The sequence below is a fragment of the Pseudophryne corroboree genome, chromosome 2 (assembly GCF_028390025.1).
Source record: "Pseudophryne corroboree isolate aPseCor3 chromosome 2, aPseCor3.hap2, whole genome shotgun sequence".
In the NCBI taxonomy this organism is placed as follows: Eukaryota; Metazoa; Chordata; class Amphibia; order Anura; family Myobatrachidae; genus Pseudophryne; species Pseudophryne corroboree.
In genome coordinates, this window is record NC_086445.1 from 106,865,023 (window position 1) to 106,887,428 (window position 22,406).

The 22,406-nt window shown below is 47.8% G+C and overlaps 1 protein-coding gene across 2 annotated transcripts in view; it reads left to right on the top strand.

The window, feature by feature from the left end:
* RDX (radixin) overlaps positions 1–22,406 on the top strand; it is a 196,672-nt gene that overhangs the window by 107,292 nt on the left and 66,974 nt on the right. For both annotated transcript variants that reach the window (XM_063951590.1, XM_063951591.1), the window contains exons 5-7: positions 1,031–1,305; positions 4,577–4,660; positions 6,753–6,899. In XM_063951590.1, the coding sequence (XP_063807660.1) occupies positions 1,031–1,305; positions 4,577–4,660; positions 6,753–6,899 (506 nt within the window). The remainder of the gene's footprint in view (positions 1–1,030; positions 1,306–4,576; positions 4,661–6,752; positions 6,900–22,406) is intronic.

Below are 22,406 nucleotides of genomic sequence, written 5' to 3' on the forward strand. Positions count from 1 at the left end.
AGCTGGGTGCTCCTGCTTCTAAGCAGACTATTGCTCGTTGGATTTGTAGTACAATTCAGCTTGCACATTCTGTGGCAGGCCTGCCACAGCCAAAATCTGTCAATGCCCATTCCACAAGGAAGGTGGGCTCATCTTGGGCGGCTGCCCGAGGGGTCTCGGCTTTACAACTTTGCCGAGCAGCTACGTGGTCAGGGGAAAACACGTTTGTAAAATTCTACAAATTTGATACCCTGGCTGAGGAGGACCTGGAGTTCTCTCATTCGGTGCTGCAGAGTCATCCGCACTCTCCCGCCCGTTTGGGAGCTTTGGTATAATCCCCATGGTCCTGACGGAGTCCCAACATCCACAAGGACGTCAGAGAAAATAAGAATTTACTTACCGATAATTCTATTTCTCGTAGTCCGTAGTGGATGCTGGGCGCCCATCCCAAGTGCGGATTGTCTGCAATACTTGTACATAGTTATTGTTGCCAAAAATCCGGGTTTTGTTGTAGTGAGCCATCTGTTCTGGAGGCTCCTCATGTTATCATACTGTTAACTGGGTTTAGATCACAAGTTATATGGTGTGATTGGTGTGGCTGGTATGAGTCTTACCCGGGATTCAAAATCCTTCCTTATTGTGTACGCTCGTCCGGGCACAGTATCCTAACTGAGGCTTGGAGGAGGGTCATAGGGGGAGGAGCCAGTGCACACCAGGTAGTCCTAAAGCTTTTACTTTTGTGCCCAGTCACCTGCGGAGCCGCTATTCCCCATGGTCCTGACGGAGTCCCAGCATCCACTACGGACTACGAGAAATAGAATTATCGGTAAGTAAATTCTTATTTTTTTTCATTTTTAGAAGCTTTAGTAAATCTACCCCTCAGACTGCATTAAATCTTTGCTGCATGATCCTGCACTTTGTATCTTGTCCTGCAAAGTTAGTACCGAACCCTGTAAGTATTTCAGAATCGCTACATTATAATGCTATAATTAATGTATCTAGGTTTGGCACAATCATGTTAATAGGAGTTAATGTTTATAATTCTTTTCAGGTGACTCAGCAAGATGTCCGGAAGGAAAATCCTTTACAGTTCAAATTTAGAGCAAAGTTTTTCCCAGAGGATGTATCAGAAGAATTAATTCAGGACATAACCCAGAGACTGTTCTTTTTGCAAGTTAAAGAAGCGATATTAAATGATGAAATCTACTGTCCTCCCGAGACTGCGGTCCTACTGGCTTCCTATGCTGTACAAGCCAAATATGGGGATTACAGCAAGGACGTCCACAAACCAGGTTACCTGGCCAATGACCGCCTGCTCCCTCAGCGGTAAGTGAGTCGGGATAACAGATATCCTAGACCATTCTTCTAATGAATGGAGTGGCCTGGAATGTGTTCTTGTTATGGAGTATTGATTCTCATGTTCTCAGAGAATGGAAATGAAATGGAATCTGTAAATACATGTCCTCCTTTAGAGAAATAAACGGTTTGGACTTATTTTTCTCCGAGGCTGCACACAATAGCTTGAGGTAACTAGCACAGATTTGACAGCGCAATTTGTGAACCAGTTTACCGTCCATAAATGTGTCAGACGCTGTCCTTTTTGTCCTGTATCTGTTGGGTATTTAATTCTGCTGTGGAAGCTGTAATGTGCTGAGTGATGGCACTGGGGTAGTCGCTATTAAATACACTCTGTTATTAGGGATTGTTCAGGTTTTGTTTTCAGTATGTTTACTAATATGCTGGCAAGGAACCTAATTTGTCTGCGTTTGGTAATGCACCTGGGACTTGGCTCCATGGGGCTAATTCAGACCTGATCGCTGCTGTGCGTTTTTCGATGGCTGTCTTAGCCCTGCGATCGCCTCTGCCTGATTGACAGGCAGAGGCGGGAGGGGGCGGGCCGTCAGCGTTTGGCCGCCGTTTAGGGGGGCGCGGTCCGGGCAACGCAGGCGGGCCCGGACCATTGGGGGGGCAGGCCGCGGCGGCTGTGTGACATCACACGCAGCCGCGGTGACCCGAGCAGCGCCTAGTAGCTCCCAGGATGCAGGAGCTGCGCCGGTAGGGAGCTACTCTTCCAGTACAAAAGCATTGCCACTGTGCGATACTTTAGTACTTGTGTGTGTCTGGGGGAGGCTCGGGCCTGACATGCGGGGCGGACTAGCCCTGTGCTGGGCGACCCCCCGCATGTCTGAAGACTGATCGTAGATGTGCTAAATTTAGCACATCTACGATCAGGTCTGAATTAGGCCCCATGATCAATCACAGTACTGGAAAATAGGCTTCGTTTAGATAGAAGGGTGACTAATAAGGCTACAGTATGCAGCGCTGATCATGCTTCTTGTATAGCTATGCTATAAACCAGTGGTTCTCAAACTGTGTGCCATGGCACCCTGGGGGTGCCTCGGGACACTTGCAGGGGTGCCCTGGGTTGGTGGTCCAGGACCAATTCAAATTATTTATGGTCAATGTAATAGGCAAAACCAGTGCTGGTGGCTGTCAACCTAAAATATGTGGACAAACAGAAGCAAATCCTGTCCCTCACCACACAAGTGACCCTAAGGATGACCTACAGTATAAACACAATTTACTTAATGTAATATTTCTTTCTAAATTTCTCAACAAGAAACTTTTGGTCTAGGGGGTGCCCTTAAAAAAAAAAAAACTCTGATTCTCTAGGGCGCCATGTTTCAAAAAAGTTTGGGAACCACTGCTGTAATCATTGATGGCCTGGAACTCAGGGGCAGATGTATTAACCTGGAGAAGGCATAAGGAAGTGATAAACCAGTGATATGTGCAAGGTGATAAAGGCACCAGCCAATCAGCTCCATTATGTAAATTAACAGTTAGGATCTGATTGGCTGGTACCTTTATCACCTTGCACATATCACTGGTTTATCACTTCCTTATGCCTTCTCCATGTTAATACATCTGCCCCTCAGGGACTGGAATGTATACCAAGTGCTGCCATGGTTATTGTGCCCAGTGTTCAGAACACGTGCTTTATGCTAAATGCTTCTTCTGTTCAGCAGGGAGGGCTCCATGAACATGTTTAATATTTGTCTACTTATATGGATTCCTATTGTTTCTTTCTCCTGTCTCTGTAAACTTTTACTTACTTTAAAATGCTGCAATTCCAGTGTGACGCTACGAGCAAATGATCCCCAGGGGCTCCACTGGATGCATGTTTTCTTTGTAGTAGTACACTATATAAATTGGTTTCGAGTGACACTGATGGTTTTCCCTCTTGGACTATTGGAATCTGGAAACCAGTAGTGTGCAACTGTGTGATGTGACTGGTGAATAGGTATAGCATATTCTATACATTCTCCATTCCCCAGTATGTAATTCTGTTGGATACAAAGGTGGGAATTCAATTGTGTGCAAACCACCACTGCCACAGCGTTTAAACGGCAGCATCGGTAGCCCAACTTAAAATCTTTACCCGGCGAATTCGCACCCCTCTTCGTTTAAAGCTGCTCGCCACCCTATGGGGTAACAAACACTTTTGAGTGAGATCCCACTACCATAAAGTGTGGCAGGAGCAACTCTAATTCAGTCAAAAAAAAAATTCTAACTCCCCCCCCCCCCCCCCCAAAGTAAGATTGGGAGACCATACAGCGAATATTTCTTATTTACATCCGTCCCTGCTCCATTGGAGAATACAGATTTCCTAACACCCACATGGCTCCAATTTTAGTTGACTCTGTGTTTTTGGAGTGTGGAAGCAAACCCAAGCACCGAAAGGAACCCCGTACGATCAGGGGAAACACCATACAAACTCATAGAAACCTAGAATTTAACGGCAGATAAGAACCACTTGGCCCATCTAGTATGCCAGTTTTTTATTCTTTTGGAATTTTTTATAAATTTGCAAAAATAACTTTTTCACGTTGTCGTTATGGGGTATTGTGTATAGAATTTTGAGGGGAAAAAATTAATTTATTCCTTTTTGGAATAAGGCTGTAACATAACAAAATGTGGAAAAAGTGAAGCGCTGTGAATACTTTCCAGATGCACTGTTAATTTTGGGGGGAAATCACAGGAGACATGACCTAAAAAATATACTAGGGCCCGGATGTAATTACGCCTGAGTTCACTTTCAAGCTTGGTTTTGCCTTAAAAGTGATTGCCTCTTTAAAAAAAAAAAAAAAAGTTCTGCCGCCACCCACGCGACCATCGAACTTAGGGCATCATTACATCCAGCCCCATATTTATGTTTTCAGGTGAAAAAGCAAGGCCAAAATTTTGCATAAATTTTTTTTTCTTGGGGCGGATCCAGTGTTTGATGCTACGAAATATTTTATTTTTGTAAGTTTGCCTTTTTCTTTCTCTCTTGTGTTTAAAAAAAAAACAACTAATCACAGATGATACCAATCAGACACCTCTTGGCAAAGGTAAACTGCAGTATCAATACATTTGTGGCCTTTTGTTGACTTGCACTGAGGCAAAGCAATCACTGTATTAATCTATGCAAAGATCATATTGTTTTACACACAATGTCAGCTTAGCCCTGTACTTGAACTTTGCTAACATTTGGCCTCCAGTTATATTTTGGTTTATAGATTGGTTACTCATTGTTACTTATATTTTTTTTTTTCAGTGTTCTGGAACAACATAAACTGACAAAAGAACAATGGGAAGAAAGGATACAAACCTGGCACGAAGAGCATAGGAGCATGTTGCGGTACGGACGTCTACACTACACCTAGAAGACTGATTAATGAATAGTTTTATATTTTTGTATACATTAAACCTTTCCCTAACCACTTACCATTATGCTAAATAGCTGTAGAAGGCTAACCCATACCTAACCTAACTCTGAGGGGTCAGTTTGATGGCGTGAGAGATGGACATGTGCAGTGCGCAACTGCGCGCATCTTCTGTACATACGGTAGCCTATCATTGCGTGGTATCCTGCGCACGTCTGTGGAGGTGCAAGGTAAAAGGCACAATATATGTGGTGCATTTCTCTATAGAGTATGTGTGCGCAGTCAGAAAACCTACTTTGGTCTGCAGGGCTGTAACCTTCAGTAAAGATGACGGCAGATCAGCCCCATCTAGTCTGCCACTTTTTTTTAACCATATTGTCACCTAAAACCCTTTTTGATCCTTATTTCTTTGTAATGATATTCTTATGTTTATCTCATGCATGCTTAAATTGCTCTACTGTATTAGTCTCTACCTCCTCTGCTGGGAGGTTATTCCACTTCTCCACTACCCTTTCTGTGAAGTAATTGTTCCTCAGATTTCCCCTGAAATTGTCTCCCTCCAGTGTCTGTGCATGTCTTCGTGTTCTGTTACTTCTCTTCCTTTGAAGTATATCCCCCTCCTGTACCATGTTAAAAATCTTGATCTATATCTTTCCAGGTAAATCTGTGTAGGCACTGGAGCAATGTGTACACAGTCTGAATGTCTGTCGCTCCAGTGTGTTCCCAGCTTAAGTTTTGTGATGTAGGCCATGCACCAATAAAATTGCCCTTCTTTGTACGCTCTGTAATATATTCATATCCTTCTGGAGATATGGCCTCCAGTAGTGAACACCGTTCTCTAGACATAGTGACTCCTAGATCCCTCTTCTCCTGAGTAGTACCCATTATAGTGCCGTTAATACTATATTTATACTTTGGATTTTTGAGACCCAAGTGCACGATTTAACATTTGTTAGCATTAAACTGTAGTTGCCATGCTCTTGACCATTCCTCTAGTCTACCTAGATCTTCAATCATTTCTTTTAATCCCTCCTGGTGTGTAGACAATAATTATAAAAAGGGAGCGCAATATTCAAACATTTATTATAAAAAATAATAAAAATCACAATAGATTCTCAACATGTATCAAAAAATAAAAACAGTAACACACTTATTAATGGCTTAGACCGTCTAAAAGTTATTAATGTCCAGTTCCCAGTGCTAAAGTCACTGGATCAATGATTTTTATATGTGGTTACACTGTATATATTAGCTTTGTTCCCACTCTTTATAATGTACACATCAGTAGAATGTTACACCTCCAATAAGGTTGCTGTTATTAGGGGGATATTTACTAAGCAGTGATAAGTGCGGAGAAGTGAGCCAGTGGAGAAGTTGCCCATGGCAACCAATCAGCACTGGAGTAACATCTATAGTTTGCATACTATAAAATTATACAGAGCTGCTGATTGGTTGATGGGGCAACTTCTCCACTGTCCACTGTGAAAACACAGTTCAGTTTTTGAGCACCGTGGAGGGAAAAGACAGTCTATTTAGAACAGTTCTGACAGCAAGATTCAGGTGGGTATTAGACTGTGTGTCTCATATTTGCCATATAATTAGTGCTCGATTCTCACCCTTTTGTAGTATATGGATTAGCGCTATGCTCCACCTCCAATGTAGCTGACGCAATTGATCATATATAACACAGTTCAATTTTCAAGTGCTGTATACATTGTAGCCGTCTGCTTTGTCAAGCAGTCTCAGTAGCGAGACCGAGGTAATGGTAATCAGTGTATCTCTTTGTTACCTTGGTTATAACCAAACAAAACAAGTGATGTGTAGGACGGGAGGAACTGGCCCATAGCATCTCAGGAGCCCTGGCTAGACAAGTAGGCTGTGCGGACTGGTGTAAGGTGTCCTACAATACAGTCAGTATCTTGGTCAGCTAAGATATTAAGAGACAAAGATGTGTGGCTTCAGTGTCCAGTAAGCCGGTAGGTGATTGTGCGAGAACCTGTGTAGGGTTTCTGAACGCCACGTCAGTACAAATGTCTTATCCTTATTGTGACGTGTGTCTGTCTGCAGGGAAGACTCCATGATGGAATACCTGAAGATTGCCCAAGATCTTGAGATGTATGGTGTCAATTATTTTGAGATAAAGAATAAAAAAGGAACAGAGCTTTGGCTGGGAGTTGATGCATTAGGTCTTAATATTTATGAACATGATGACAAGTAAGTGACAACTTCTTGCTTTCCATATTAAATTTCTCCTCATCCTTGATTTTTGCATTGAAGCGCAGTGCTGATTATGCTATTACTGTCTTTTATTGTAGGAGATAATTACGTGAGCATGGTAATGGGATGTCCGCCGGTCACATTACCTCCCCCTACATCCCGCCCGCTGAGAATGCTGACCAGCAGGGACTATTCCCATTTGTGGGTGTCCACGACACCCATAGAGTGGGAATAGAACCCGTTGCGCAGCGAGCCCGCAAGGGGCTTTCTCTAACGTCCTAAGTGGATGCTGGGGACTCCGTAGGGACCATGGGGATTAGCGGCTCCGCAGGAGACTGGGCACAACTAAAGAAAGCTTTAGGACTACCTGGTGTGCACTGGCTACTCCTACCAAGACCCACCTCCAGACCTCAGTTAGATTTCTGTGCCCGGCTGAGCTGGATGCACACTAGGGGCTCTCCTGAGCTCCTAGAAGAAAGTATAGTTTAGGTTTTTTATTTTCAGTGAGACCTGCTGGCAACAGGCTCACTGCAACGAGGGACTAAGGGGAGAAGAAGCGAACCTACCTAACAGGTGGTAGTTTGGGCTTCTTAGGCTACTGGACACCATTAGCTCCAGAGGGATCGACCGCAGGACCCGACCTTGGTGTTCGTTCCCGGAGCCGCGCCGCCGCCCCCCCCCCCCCCTACAGAGCCAGAAGCAAGAAAAGGTCCGGAAAATCGGCGGCAGAAGACTTCGGTCTTCACCAAGGTAGCGCACAGCACTGCAGCTGTGCGCCATTGCTCCTCATGTACACCTCACACTCCGGTCACTGAGGGGTGCAGGGCGCTGAGGGGGGGGGCGCCCTGAGGGCAATATATGACACCTTGGCTGGCAAATCTACATCATATATAGTCCTAGAGGCTATATAGATGTAAAATTACCCCTGCCTGTATTCCAGAAAAAGCGGGAGAAAGTCTGCCGAAAAAGGGGCGGGGCCATCTCCCTCGGCACACTGGCGCCATTTTTTCTTCACAGTGCAGCTGGAAGACAGCTCCCCAGGCTCTCCCCTGTAGTTTTCAGGCTCAAAGGGTTAAAAAGAGAGGGGGGGCACTAAATTTAGGCGCAATATATGTATACAAGCAGCTATTGGGGGAAAAATCACTCAGTTATAGTGTTAATCCCTGCATTATATAGCGCTCTGGTGTGTGCTGGCATACTCTCTCTCTGTCCCCCCAAAGGACTTTGTGGGGTCCTGTCCTCAGTCAGAGCATTCCCTGTGTGTGTGTGTGCGGTGTGTCGGTACGGCTGTGTCGACATGTTGGATGAGGAAGGTTACGTGGAGGCGGAGCAGAGGCCGATAAATGGGATGTCGCCCCCTGTGGGGCCGACACCAGAGTGGATGGATAGGTGGAAGGTATTAACCGACAATGTCAACTCCTTACATAAAAGGCTGGATGACGTAGCAGCTGTGGGACAGCCGGCTTCTCAGCCCGCGCCTGCCCAGGCGTCTCAAAGGCCATCAGGGGCTCAAAAAAACGCCTGTTACCTCAGATGGCAGACACAGATGTAGACACGGAGTCTGACTCCAGTGTCGACGAGGTTGCGACATATACACAATCCACTAGGAACATCCGTTACATGATCTCGGCAATGAAAAATGTGTTACGCATTTCTGACATGAACCCAAGTACCACATAAAAGGGGTTTTATTTTTGGGGAGAAAAAGCAGCCAGTGTTTTGTTCCCCCATCAGATGAATGAATGAAGTGTGTAAAGAAGCGTGGGTTCCCCCGATAAGAAACTGGTAATTTCTAAAAAGTTACTGCTGGCGTACCCTTTCCCGCCAGAGGATAGGTCACGTTGGGAGATATCCCCTAGGGTGGATAAGGCGCTCACACGTTTGTCAAAAAAGGTGGCACTGCCGTCTTAGGATACGGCCACCTTGAAGGAGCCTGCTGATAAAAAGCAGGAGGCTATCCTGAAGTCTGTATATACACACACTCAGGTTCTATACTGAGACCTGCAATTGCCTCAGCAAAATAGTGCTGCTGCAGCGTGGTCTGATACCCTGTCAGATGATATTAATACCCTAGACAGGGATAATATTTTGCTAACATAGAGCATTTTAAAGACGTCATCTTATATAGGAAGGATGCACAGAGGGATATTTACCGGCTGGCATCCAGAATTAATGCAATGTCCATTCTGCCCGGAGGGTATTAGAAACCCGGCAGTGGACAGGTGATGCTGCCTTTAAAAGGCACATGGAGATTCTGCCTTATAAGGGTGAGGAATTGGTTGGGGATGGTCTCTGGGACCTCGTATCCACAGCAACAGCTGGGAAGAAAAATGTTTACCTCAGGTTTCCTCACAAAAGCCTAAGAAAGCACCGTATTTTCAGGTACAGTCCTTTCGGCTTCAGAAAAGCAAGCGGGTCAAAGGCGCTTCCTTTCTGCACAGAGACAAGGGAAGAAGGAAAAAGCTGCTCCAGGCAGCCAGTTCCCAGGATCAAAAATCTTCCCTCGCTTCCTCTTGAGTCCACCGCATGACGCTGGGGCTCCACAGGTGGAGACAGGTGCGGTGGGGGCGCGTCTCGGGAACTTCAGGGACCAGTGGGCTTGCCCACAGGTGGATCCCTAGGTTCTGCAAGTAGTATCACAGGGATACAGGCTGGAGTTCGAGGCGACTCACCCTCGCCGTTACCTCACATCAGCCTTGCCTGCTGCCCTCGGAGAAAGGTAGTACTGGCGGCAATTCACAAGCTGTACTTCCAGCAGGTGAAATCAAGGTACCCCTCCTTCAACAAGGCCGGGTTTACTATTCCAAAATGTTGTGGTACCGAAACCAGACGGTTCGGTGAGACCCAGTCAAAAATTGAAATCCTTGAACACTTATATACGAAGGTTCAAGTTCAAAATGGAATCGCTCAGGGCGATTATTGCAAGCCTGGAGAATTTCAGGGTATCACTGGACATCAAGGATGCTTACCTGCATGTCCCTATTTACCCTCTTCACCAGGTGTACCTCAAAATTGTGGTACAGGATTGTCATTACCAATTCCAGACGTTGCCGTTGGTCTGTCCCCGGCACCGAGGGTATTTGCCAAGGTAATGGCCGAAGTACTTATCCCGTACTTGGACGATCTCCTTATAAAGGCGAGGTCCAGGGAGCAGTTGTTCGTCGGAGTAGCACTATCTCGGAAAGTGCTACAACAGCACGGCTGGATTCTGAATATTCCAAAGTCGCAGCTGGTTCCTATGACGCGTCTACTGTTCCTGGGTATGGTTCTGGACACAGAACAGGATAAAAAGACTTTCTCCCGGAGGAGAAGTCCAAGGAGTTGGCGTCTCTAGACGGAGACCTCCTAATACAAATACAGGTGTCGGTGCATCAATGCACGCGAGCCTTGGGAAAGATGGTAGCTTCTTACGAAGAAATTCCATTCGCCAGGTCCCATGCAAGGATCTTCCAGTGGGATCTGTTGGACAAGAGGTCCGGGTCACATCTTCAGATGCATCGGCGGATAACCCTGTCTCCAAGGGTCAGGGTGTCGCTGTGGTGGTGACTGCAGAGTGCTCATCTTCTAGGGGGCCGCAGATTCGGCATACAGGACTGGGTCCTGGTGACCACGGATGCCAGCCTTCAAGGCTGGGGGGCAGTCACACAGGGAAGAAACTTCCAAGGCCTATGGAAAAGTCAGGAGACTTCCCTACACATAAATGTCTGGAACTATGGGCCATTTACAATGCCCTAGACCCCTGCTTCAACACCGGCCGGTGCTGATCCAGTCAGACAACATCACGGCGGTCGCTCAGGGAAACCGACAGGGCGGCACAAGAAGCAGGATGGCGATGGCAGAAGCCACAAGGATTCTCCGATGGGCGTAAAATCATGTGTTAGCACTGTCAGCAGTGTTCATTCCCGGAGTGGACAATTGAGAAGCAGACTTTCTCAGCAGACACGACCTCCACCCGGGAGAGTGGGCACTTCAGCCAGAAGTCTTCCAAATGATTGTACACCGTTGGGAAAGGCCACAGGTGGACATGATGGCGTCCCGCCTCAACAAAAAGCTACAAAGATATTGCGCCAGGTCAAGGGACCCTTAGGCGATAGCTGTGGACGCTCTGGTAACACCGTGGGTGTACCAGTCGGTGTATGTGTTCCCTTCTCTGCCTCTCATACCCAGGGTAATGAGAATAATAAGAAGGAGAGGAGTAAGAACTATACTCATTGTTCCGGGTTGGCCAAGAAGAGCTTGGTACCCAGAACTCCAAGAAATGATCTCAGAGGACCCATGGCCTCTGCCGCTCAAACAGGACCTGCTGCAGCAGGGGGCCTGTCTGTTCCAAGACGTACCGCGGCTGCGTTTGACGGCATGGCGGTTGAACGCCGGATCCTGAAGGAAAAGGGCATTCCGGAGGAAGTTATCCCTACGCTATTTAAAGCTAGGAAAGAAGTGAACGCAAACCATTACCACCGCATATGGCGGAAATATGTTGCGTGCTGTGAGGCCAGTAAGGCCCCAAAAGGAGGAATTTCAGCTAGGTCGATTTCTGCACTTCCTACAAGTCAGAGGTGACTATAAGCCTAAAATTGGGTTCCATTAAGGTCCAGATTTCGGCTCTATCGATTTTCTTCCAAAATAGAACTGGCTTCACTGCCTGAAGTTCAGACTTTTGTTAAGGGAGTGCTGCATAGTCAACCCCCGTTTGTGCCTCCAGTGGCACCGTGGGATCTCAACGTAGTGTTGGATTTCCTGAAGTCGCATTGAGTTGAGCCACTTAAATCCGTGGAGCTACAATACCTCACGTGGAAAGTGGTCATGCTGTGGGCCTTGGCGTCGGCCAGGCGTGTATCAGAATTGGCGGCTTTGTCATGCAAAAGCCCTTATCTGTATTTTATATGGATAAGGCGGAATTGAGGACTCATTCCCAATTCCTTCCTAAGGTGGTATCAGTTTTTCATGTGAACCAACCGATTGTGGTGCCTGCGGCTACTTGGGACTTGGAGGATTCCAAGTTTCTGGACGTAGTCAGGGCCCTGAAAAATATATGTTTCCAGGACGGCTGGAGTCAGAAAGACTGACTCGCTATTTATCCTGTATGCACCCAACAAGCTGGGTGCTCCTGCTTCTAAGCAGACTATTGCTCGCTGGATCTGTAGCACCATTCAACTTGCACATTCTGCGGCTGGACTGCCGCACCCTAAATCTGTAAAAGCCCATTCCACGAGGAAAGTGGGCTCTCCTTGGGCGGCTGCCCGAGGGGTCTCGGCTTTACAAATTTGCCGAGCTGTTACTTGGTCGGGGTCAAACACTCTTGCAAGAGTCTACAAGTTTGATACCCTGGCTGAGGAGGACCTAGAGTTTGCTCATTCGGTGCTGCAGAGTCATCCGCACTCTCCCGCCCGTTTGGGAGCTTTGGTATAATCCCCATGGTCCTTACGGAGTCCCCAGCATCCACTTAGGACGTTAGAGAAAATAAGATTTTACTCACCGGTAAATCTATTTCTCGTAGTCCGTAGTGGATGCTGGGCGCCCATCCCAAGTGCGGATTGTCTGCAATACTTGTATATAGTTATTGCCTAACTAAAGGGTTATTGTTGAGCCATCTGTTGAGAGGCTCAGTTGTTATCATACTGTTAACTGGGTATAGTATCACGAGTTATACGGTGTGATTGGTGTGGCTGGTATGAGTCTTACCCGGGATTCAAAATCCTTCCTTATTGTGTCAGCTCTTCCGGGCACAGTATCCTAACTGAGGTCTGGAGGAGGGTCTTGGTGGGAGGAGCCAGTGCACATCAGGTAGTCCTAAAGCTTTCTTTAGTTGTGTCCAGTCTCCTGCGGAGCCGCTAATCCCCATGGTCCTTACGGAGTCCCCAGCATCCACTACGGACTACGAGAAATAGATTTACCGGTGAGTAAAATCTTATTTTCTACGCTCGCCCCCGTCTTTCTGTAGCCGGGACCCCCGAACACCGGCATCCCGATACACACCCCATAGGAATGTGTCTGTTCATTATACTGCCACCAATCCTTGCAGTCCTATGTCTCCTTTTCTATGCTGCCACTTAGTCAGTCCAAGACTATGCCACCCTCTTTATACCACCGCCAACTCAGTTCTGTACTATACCACCTTTTCTGTGCTGCCACCACGTCGCATCATTTCTATGCCACCCTCCCTACACCGCCACCCAGTCAGTCCAGTGCTATGCCATCTCCTTATACCACAACCCCCTGTCAGTACTATGCCACACATTTGAAATCATGTTCGCTCAGCCTACTGGGTAATAGTGTGTGATATACCGACCAGAGTGGATTTAGCCGCATAGTAAGAGGACAGTATAAACTCTGCAAAAGCAGCCATGTTCCAAACATGCTCCAACCTGTCAAATATGCAAGGAGATAGCATCTGATAAATGTATTTCATGACTATATCAAGCTATTCTGACAAGGAAAGGTAAACCTGCTCAACAGACCCTTATGTTATTGTGCTGCGTGTATTACAGATTTATATTTGCTTCTTACATCTGGGGAGTCACCGGCCTCTTGAAGTGCAGAACCGCTTTCCCGCTGCAGGACCACCGTCCTGAGGCACTGTTTGTTCAGCGGGGCATGGCGCCTTGGCTGTCGCAGCATGACGCACACCCCTAACGCTGCCTGAAGGTGATCATTGTTGGTGAGCACATACCGGGGACCCCGCTAGGGGGTTCCCACGGTTCACTGTGCGGTAAAAGCGCGGGTGAGGCGTACCGGTCCCTCCTTGGGGGACCCGCTTTGACCCCTGCGTGAGACTGGCTTTTTACATGGTACCAAGCATTTATGTGAGGTTACTAACATTTAGAAGACCTGGCCAGTATAAAAAATACACAGTACATCTGGCACCATAGCGGTAGGCGGAGCTACATCAGAGCAGGCTCAGCTGCATTTTGGCGCCTTCCTCTGCGTAAGCATCAGCCTCACACAGCTCCTCCATAACGGTCACACGCTGGATCACTGGTACAGGGTGTAGAGGGGGAGAGGCGCTATTTATCCCTCTGAGGGATTTTTCATTAGACAGACTCACTGTTTACATGTTTGTATAAAACGCTGACAGCCTCACTGAGGCTGTACAGCGTTGGGTGCGCTGGTGTCCTCTTTCCTGTGTCTCCTCTCACATGCAATAGGGCAGGCTTGTATTGTGTTTCTGGCTGTGTTGTATGTGTATTGTACCTGTTTTTCTTTTCACAATGGTAAAACAGAAGTTATGCAGTGTGTGTAATGCTGGATTTTCCCCTAGCACATCTGATTCAATATCATGTGAGCAATGTAGTCAGTCATCACAAAATTCTGATAACAATGTGGGGGAGAGTCCAGAGCCCTCCTGGCTGGGGGCTATCAAAACTATGATGTCTGATATGTCATCTCAACTCACTGCAAATGCCAATAAAACTCAGGAACTGCAACAAGCAGTGGCAAGTCTAGCTGCAAAACATCCCCCCTGTCAACTACAGGTGCACAAAAACGTGCTTTACCTGCAATCCTATCAGATACTGATGATATAGAGGATGATGTGGACCCAATAAGCGGGGACTCCACCCCTTCACAGGGTATTGAACCCCTTATATTGGCTATACAGGATGTGTTAAATCTCCCCCTGGAGGATGCTACTAATCAGCAGTCATTTTTCCTCCCACAAGACAAGCTAACTGTCACCTTCCCTGATTCTAAAGAATTGGATGATTTATTTAAATTAGCCTGGAAAAATCCAGATAAATATCAGGTGTCCAAAAGGTTTTTAAATACCTTTTCTCTGACGTCCTAGTGGATGCTGGGAACTCCGTAAGGACCATGGGGAATAGCGGCTCCGCAGGAGACTGGGCACAACTAAAGAAAGCTTTAGGACTACCTGGTGTGCACTGGCTCCTCCCACTATGACCCTCCTCCAGACCTTAGTTAGAATCTTGTGCCCGGCTGAGCTGGATGCACACTAGGGGCTCTCCTGAGCTCCTAGAAAGAAAGTATATTTTAGGTTTTTTATTTTACAGTGAGATCTGCTGGCAACAGACTCACTGCAGCGAGGGACTAAGGGGAGAAGAAGCGAACCTACCTGACTGGAGATAGTTTGGGCTTCTTAGGCTACTGGACACCATTAGCTCCAGAGGGATCGAACACAGGACCCGACCTCGATCGCTCGGTCCCGGAGCCGCGCCGCCGTCCCCCTTACAGAGCCAGAAGCAAGAAGTGGTCCGGAAAATCGGCGGCAGAAGACCTCGGTCTTCAACAAGGTAGCGCACAGCACTGCAGCTGTGCGCCATTGCTCCTCATGCACACCTCACACTCTGGTCACTGATGGGTGCAGGGCGCTGGGGGGGGGGGCGCCCTGAGCAGCAATAAAAACACCTTGGCTGGCAAATCATCACAATATATAGTCCCAGGGCTATATATGTGATAAATTACCCCTGCCAGAATTCCTAAAAAAAGCGGGAGAAAAGTCAGCCGAAAAAGGGGCGGGGCTAACTCCCTCAGCACACTGGCGCCATTTTTTCTTCACAGTGCAGCTGGAAGACAGCTCCCCAGGCTCTCCCCTGTAGTTTTCAGGCTCAAAGGGTTAAAAAGAGAGGGGGGCACCAAATTTAGGCGCAATAATTGTGTATACAAGCAGCTATTGGAAAAATCACTCAGTTATAGTGTTAATCCCTGCATTATATAGCGCTCTGGTGTGTGCTGGCATACTCTCTCTCTGTCTCCCCAAAGGACTTTGTGGGGTCCTGTCCTCAGTCAGAGCATTCCCTGTGTGTGTGCGGTGTGTCGGTACGGCTGTGTCGACATGTTTGAGGATACGTGGAGGCGGAGCAGAGGCCGATAAATGTGATGTCGCCCCCTGTGGGGCCGACACCAGTGTGGATGGATAAGTGGAAGGTTAACCGACAGTGTCAACTCCTTATGTAAAGGGCTGGATGACGTAACAGCTATGGGACAGCCGGCTTCTCAGCCCGCGCCTGCCCAGGCGTCTCAAAGGCCATCAGGGGCTCAAAAACGCCCGCTACCTCAGATGGCAGATACAGATGTCGACACGGAGTCTGACTCCAGTGTCCACGAGGTTGAGACATATACACAATCCACTAGGAACATCCGTTGCACTCGGAAATGAAAGATGTGTTACACATTTCTGACATTAACCCAAATACCACAAAAAAAAAAAAGGGGTTTTATGTTTGGGGAGAAAAAGCAGCCAGTGTTTCTCTATCGTCCTAAGTGGATGCTGGGGTTCCTGAAAGGACCATGGGGAATAGCGGCTCCGCAGGAGACAGGGCACAAAAGTAAAGCTTTTACAGGTCAGGTGGTGTGTACTGGCTCCTCCCCCTATGACCCTCCTCCAGACTCCAGTTAGATTTTTGTGCCCGGCCGAGAAGGGTGCAATTCTAGGTGGCTCTCATAAAGAGCTGCTTAGAGAGTTTAGCTTAGGTTTTTTATTTTACAGTGATTCCTGCTGGCAACAGGATCACTGCAACGAGGGACAGAGGGGAGAAGAAGTGAACTCACCTGCGTGCAGGATGGATTGGCTTCTTGGCTACTGGACATGAAGCTCCAGAGGGACGATCACAGGTACAGCCTGGATGGTCACCGGAGCCACGCCGCCGGCCCCCTCACAGATGCTGAAGCAAGAAGAGGTCCAGAATCGGCGGCTGAAGACTCCTGCAGTCTTCTTAAGGTAGCGCACAGCACTGCAGCTGTGCGCCATTTTCCTCTCAGCACACTTCACACGGCAGTCACTGAGGGTGCAGGGCGCTGGGGGGGGGCGCCCTGGGAGGCAAATGAAAACCTTTAAAAAGGCTAAAAATACCTCACATATAGCCCCAGAGGCTATATGGAGATATTTACCCCTGCCTAAATGTACTAAATAGCGGGAGACGAGCCCGCCGAAAAAGGGGCGGGGCCTATCTCCTCAGCACACGGCGCCATTTTCTGTCACAGCTCCGCTGGTCAGGACGGCTCCCAGGTCTCTCCCCTGCACTGCACTACAGAAACAGGGTATAACAGAGAGGGGGGGCAAAATAAATGGCAATATATTAATATAAAAGCAGCTATAAGGGAGCACTTAATCATAAGGCTATCCCTGTCATATATAGCGCTTTTTGGTGTGTGCTGGCAGACTCTCCCTCTGTCTCCCCAAAGGGCTAGTGGGTCCTGTCTTCGTATAGAGCATTCCCTGTGTGTCTGCTGTGTGTCGGTACGTGTGTGTCGACATGTATGAGGACGTTATTGGTGTGGAGGCGGAGCAATTGCCAAATATGAGGATGTCACCTCCTAGGGGGTCGACACCAGAATGGATGCCTTTATTTGTGGAATTACGGGATAGCGTCAACTCGCTTAAGCAGTCGTTTGCCGACATGAGGCGGCCGGACACTCAATTAGTGCCTGTCCAGGCGCCTCAAACACCGTCAGGGGCTGTAAAACGCCCCTTGCCTCAGTCGGTCGACACAGACCCAGACACAGGCACTGATTCCGGTGGTGAAGGTGACGAATCAACCGTATTTTCCAGTAGGGCCACACGTTATATGATTTTGGCAATAAAGGAGATGTTACATTTAGCTGATACTACAGGTACCACTAAACAGGGTATTATGTGGGGTGTGAAAAAACTACCAGTAGTTTTTACCGAATCAGAAGAATTAAATGACGTGTGTGATGAAGCGTGGGGTGCCCCGATAAAAAACTGCTAATTTCAAAGAAGTTATTGGCTTTATACCCTTTCCCGCCAGAGGTTAGGGAGCGCTGGGAAACACCTCCTAGGGTGGACAAAGCGCTAACACGCTTATCAAAACAAGTGGCGTTACCCTCTCCTGAGACGGCCGCACTTAAAGATCCATCAGATAGGAGGATGGAAAATATCCAAAAAGGTATATACACACATGCAGGTGTTATACTACGACCAGCTATTGCGACTGCCTGGATGTGCAGTGCTGGGGTAGTTTGGTCAGAGTCCCTGATCGAAAATATTGATACCCTGGACAGGGACAATATTTTACTGTCGTTAGAACAAATAAAGGATGCATTTCTTTATATGCGTGATGCACAGAGAGATATCTGCACACTGGCATCACGGGTAAGTGCTATGTCCATTTCGGCCAGAAGAGCTTTATGGACACGACAGTGGACAGGCGATGCGTAGAGGAGTTATTTGGGGTCGGTCTATCGGATTTGGTGGCCACGGCTACGGCCGGGAAATCCACCTTTCTACCTCAAGTCACTCCCCAACAGAAAAAGGCACCGACCTTTCAACCGCAGCCCTTTCGTTCCTTTAAAAATAAGAGAGCAAAGGGCTATTCATATCTGCCACGAGGCAGAGGACGAGGGAAGAGACAGCAACAGGCAGCTCCTTCCCAGGAACAGAAGCCCTCCCCGGCTTCTACAAAAGCCTCAGCATGACGCTGGGGCTTCGCAAGCGGACTCGGGGGCGATAGGCGGTCGTCTCAAGAATTACAGCGCGCAGTGGGCTCACTCGCAGGTAAATCCCTGGATCCTGCAGATAATATCTCAGGGGTACAGGTTGAAATTAGAGACAGAGCCACCTCGCCGTTTCCTGAAGTCTGCTTTACCAACGTCCCCCTCAGAAAGGGAGACGGTTTTGGAAGACATTCACAAGCTGTATTCTCAGCAGGTGATAGTCAAGGTACCTCTTCTACAACAAGGGAAGGGGTATTATTCCACTCTTTTTGTGGTACCGAAGCCGGATGGCTCGGTAAGGCCTATTCTAAATCTGAAGTCCTTGAACCTGTACATAAAGAAGTTCAAGTTCAAGATGGAGTCACTCAGAGCAGTGATAGCGAACCTGGAAGAAGGGGACTTTATGGTATCCTTGGACATCAAGGATGCGTATCTCCACGTTCCAATTACCCCTCACACCAGGGGTACCTCAGGTTCGTTGTACAAAACTGTCACTATCAGTTTCAGACGCTGCCGTTTGGTTTGTCCACGGCACCTCGGGTCTTTACAAAGGTAATGGCCGAGATAATATTTCTTCTTCGAAGAAAAGGCGTATTAATTATCCCATACTTGGACGATCTCCTAATAAGGGCAAGGGTCCAGAGAACAGCTAGAGATGGGTTTAGCACTATCTCAAGAGGTGCTAAAGCAGCACGGATGGATTCTGAATATTCCAAAATCCCAATTAATGCCGACAACTCGTCTGCTGTTCCTGGGGATGATTCTGGACACAGTTCAGAAAAAGGTTTTTCTTCCCGAAGAAAAAGCCAAGGAGTTATCTGACCTGGTCAGGAACCTCCTAAAACCAGGAAAGGTGTCTGTACATCAATGCACAAGAGTCCTGGGAAAAAATGGTAGCTTCTTACGAAGCAATCCCTTTCGGCAGATTCCATGCAAAGGGATCTGTTGGACAAATGGTCAGGGTCGCATCTTCAGATGCACCTGCGGATAACCCTGTCGCCGAGGACAAGGGTATCCCGTCTGTGGTGGTTGCAGGAGGCTCATCTATTGGAGGGCCGCAGATTCGGCATGCAGGATTGGATCCTGGTGACCACGGATGCCAGCCTGAGAGGCTGGGGAGCAGTCACACAGGGAAGAAAATTCCAGGGAGTGTGGTCGAGCCTGAAAAAGTCTCTTCACATAAGCATTCTGGAACTAAGAGCAATCTACAATGCTCTAAGCCAGGCGGAACCTCTGCTTCAAGGAAGACCGGTGTTGATCCAGTCGGACAACATCACGGCAATCGCCCATGTAAACAGACAGGGCGGCACAAGAAGCAGGAGGGCAATGGCAGAAGCTGCCAGGATCCTTCGCTGGGCGGAGAATCACGTGATAGCACTGTCAGCAGTATTCATCCCGGGCGTGGACAACTGGGAAGCAGAATTCCTCAGCAGACACGACCTTCACCCGGGAGAGTGGGGACTTCATCCAGAAGTTTTCCACATGCTATTAAACCGTTGGGTAAAACCAATGGTGGACATGATGGCGTCTCGCCTCAACAAAACACTGGACAGGTATTGCGCCAGGTCAAGAGATCCGCAGGCAATAGCTGTGGACGCGCTGGTAACACCTTGGGTGTACCAGTCGGTATATGTTTTTCCTCCTCTGCCTCTCATACCAAAGGTATTGAGGATTATACGGCAAAGAGGAGTAAGACTAGTGGCTCCGGATTGGCCAAGAAGGACTTGGTACCCGGAACTTCAAGAGATGGTCACGGACGATCCGTGGCCTCTACTTCTGAGAAGGGACCTGCTTCAGCAGGGTCCTTGTCTTTTTCAAGACTTACCGCGGCTGCGTTTGACGGCATGGCGTTTGAATGCCAGATCCTAAAAGGAAAAGGCATTCCAGAAGAAGTCATTCCTACCTTGATAAAGGCAAGGAAGGAAGTCACCGCGAAGCATTATCGCCGTATTTGGCGAAAATATGTTGCGTGGTGCGAGCAGCGGAGTGCTCCGATGGAGGAATTTCAACTGGGTCGTTTTCCTACATTTCCTGCAATCAGGATTGTCTGTGGGTCTCAAATTGGGATCTATTAAGGTTCAAATTTCGGCCCTATCAATATTCTTCCAAAAAGAATTGGCCTCAGTCCCTGAGGTCCAGATTTTTATCAAAGGAGTACTGCATATACAGCCTCCTGTGGTGCCTAAGGTGGCACCGTGGGATCTAAATGTAGTTTTAGATTTCCTCAAATCCAATTGGTTTGAACCACTAAAGAATGTGGATTTGAAATATCTCACATGGAAAGTGACTATGTTACTGGCCCTGGCTTCGGCCGGGAGAGTATCTGAACTGGCGGCTTTGTTTTATAAAAGCCCTTATTTAATTTTCCATTCGACATAGGGCAGAGCTGCGGACGCGTCCGCATTTTCTCCCTAAGGTGGTATCAGCGTTTCACCTGAACCAGCCTATTGTAGTGCCTGCGGCTACAGACGACTTGAAGGACTCCAAGTTGTTGGACGTTGTCAGAGCCTTAAAAATATACATTTAAAGGACGGCTGGAGTCAGAAAATCTGACTCGCTGTTTATACTGTATGCACCCAACAAGTTGGGTGCACCTGCTTCTAAGCAGTCGATTGCTCGTTGGATTTGTAACAAAATTCAACTTGTACATTCTGTGGCAGGCCTGCCACAGCCTAAATCTGTTAAGGCCCATTCCGCAAGGAAGGTGGGCTCATCTTGGGCGGCTGCCCGAGGGGTCTCGGCATTACAACTCTGCCGAGCAGCTACGTGGTCAGGGGAGAACACGTTTGTAAATTTTTACAAATTTGATACCCTGGCAAAGGAGGACCTGGAGTTCTCTCATTCGGTGCTGCAGAGTCATCCGCACTCTCCCGCCCGTTTGGGAGCTTTGGTATAATCCCCATGGTCCTTTCAGGAACCCCAGCATCCACTTAGGACGATAGAGAAAATAAGAATTTACTTACCGATAATTCTATTTCTCGGAGTCCGTAGTGGATGCTGGGCGCCCATCCCAAGTGCGGATTATCTGCAATACTTGTACATAGTTATTGTTAACTAATTCGGGTTATTGTTTAGGAAGCCATCTTTCAGAGGCTCCTCTGTTATCATACTGTTAACTGGGTTTAGATCACAAGTTGTACGGTGTGATTGGTGTGGCTGGTATGAGTCTTACCCGGGATTCAAAATCCTCCCTTATTGTGTACGCTCGTCCGGGCACAGTACCTAACTGGAGTCTGGAGGAGGGTCATAGGGGGAGGAGCCAGTACACACCACCTGACCTGTAAAAGCTTTACTTTTGTGCCCTGTCTCCTGCGGAGCCGCTATTCCCCATGGTCCTTTCAGGAACCCCAGCATCCACTACGGACTCCGAGAAATAGAATTATCGGTAAGTAAATTCTTATTTTTGTTCCTCCATCAGACGAGTGAATGAAGCGTGGGTTCCCCCGATAAGAAACTGGTAATTTCTAAAAAAGTTACTGATGGCGTACCCTTTCCCGCCAGAGGATAGGTCACGTTGGGAGATATCCCCTAGGGTGGATAAGGCGCTCACACGTTTGTCAAAAAAGGTGGCACTGCCGTCTTAGGATACGGCCACTTTGAAGGAGCCTGCTGTTAAAAAGCAGAAGGCTATCCTGAAGTCTGTATATACACACTCCGGTACTATACTGAGACCTGCAATGCCTCAGCATGGATAGTGCTGCTGCAGCGTGGTCTGATACCCTGTCAGATAATATTGATACCCTATACAGGGATACTATTTTGCTAACCATAGAGCATATTAAAGACGTCGTCTTATATATGAGGGATGCACAGAGGGATATTTGCCGGCTGGCATCCAAAAGTTAATGCAATGTCCATTCTGCCAGGAGGGTATTAGGGACCCGGCAGTGGACAGGTGATGCTGACTTTAAAAGGCACATGGAGATTCTGCCTTATGAGGGTGAGGAATTGTTTGGGGATGGTCTCTGGCACCTCGTATCCACAGCAACAGCTGGGAAGAATTTTTTTTACCTCAGGTTCCTCACAGCCTAAGAAAGCACCGTATTATCAGGTACAGTCCTTTCGGCTTCAGAAAAGCGAGCGGGTCAAAGGCGC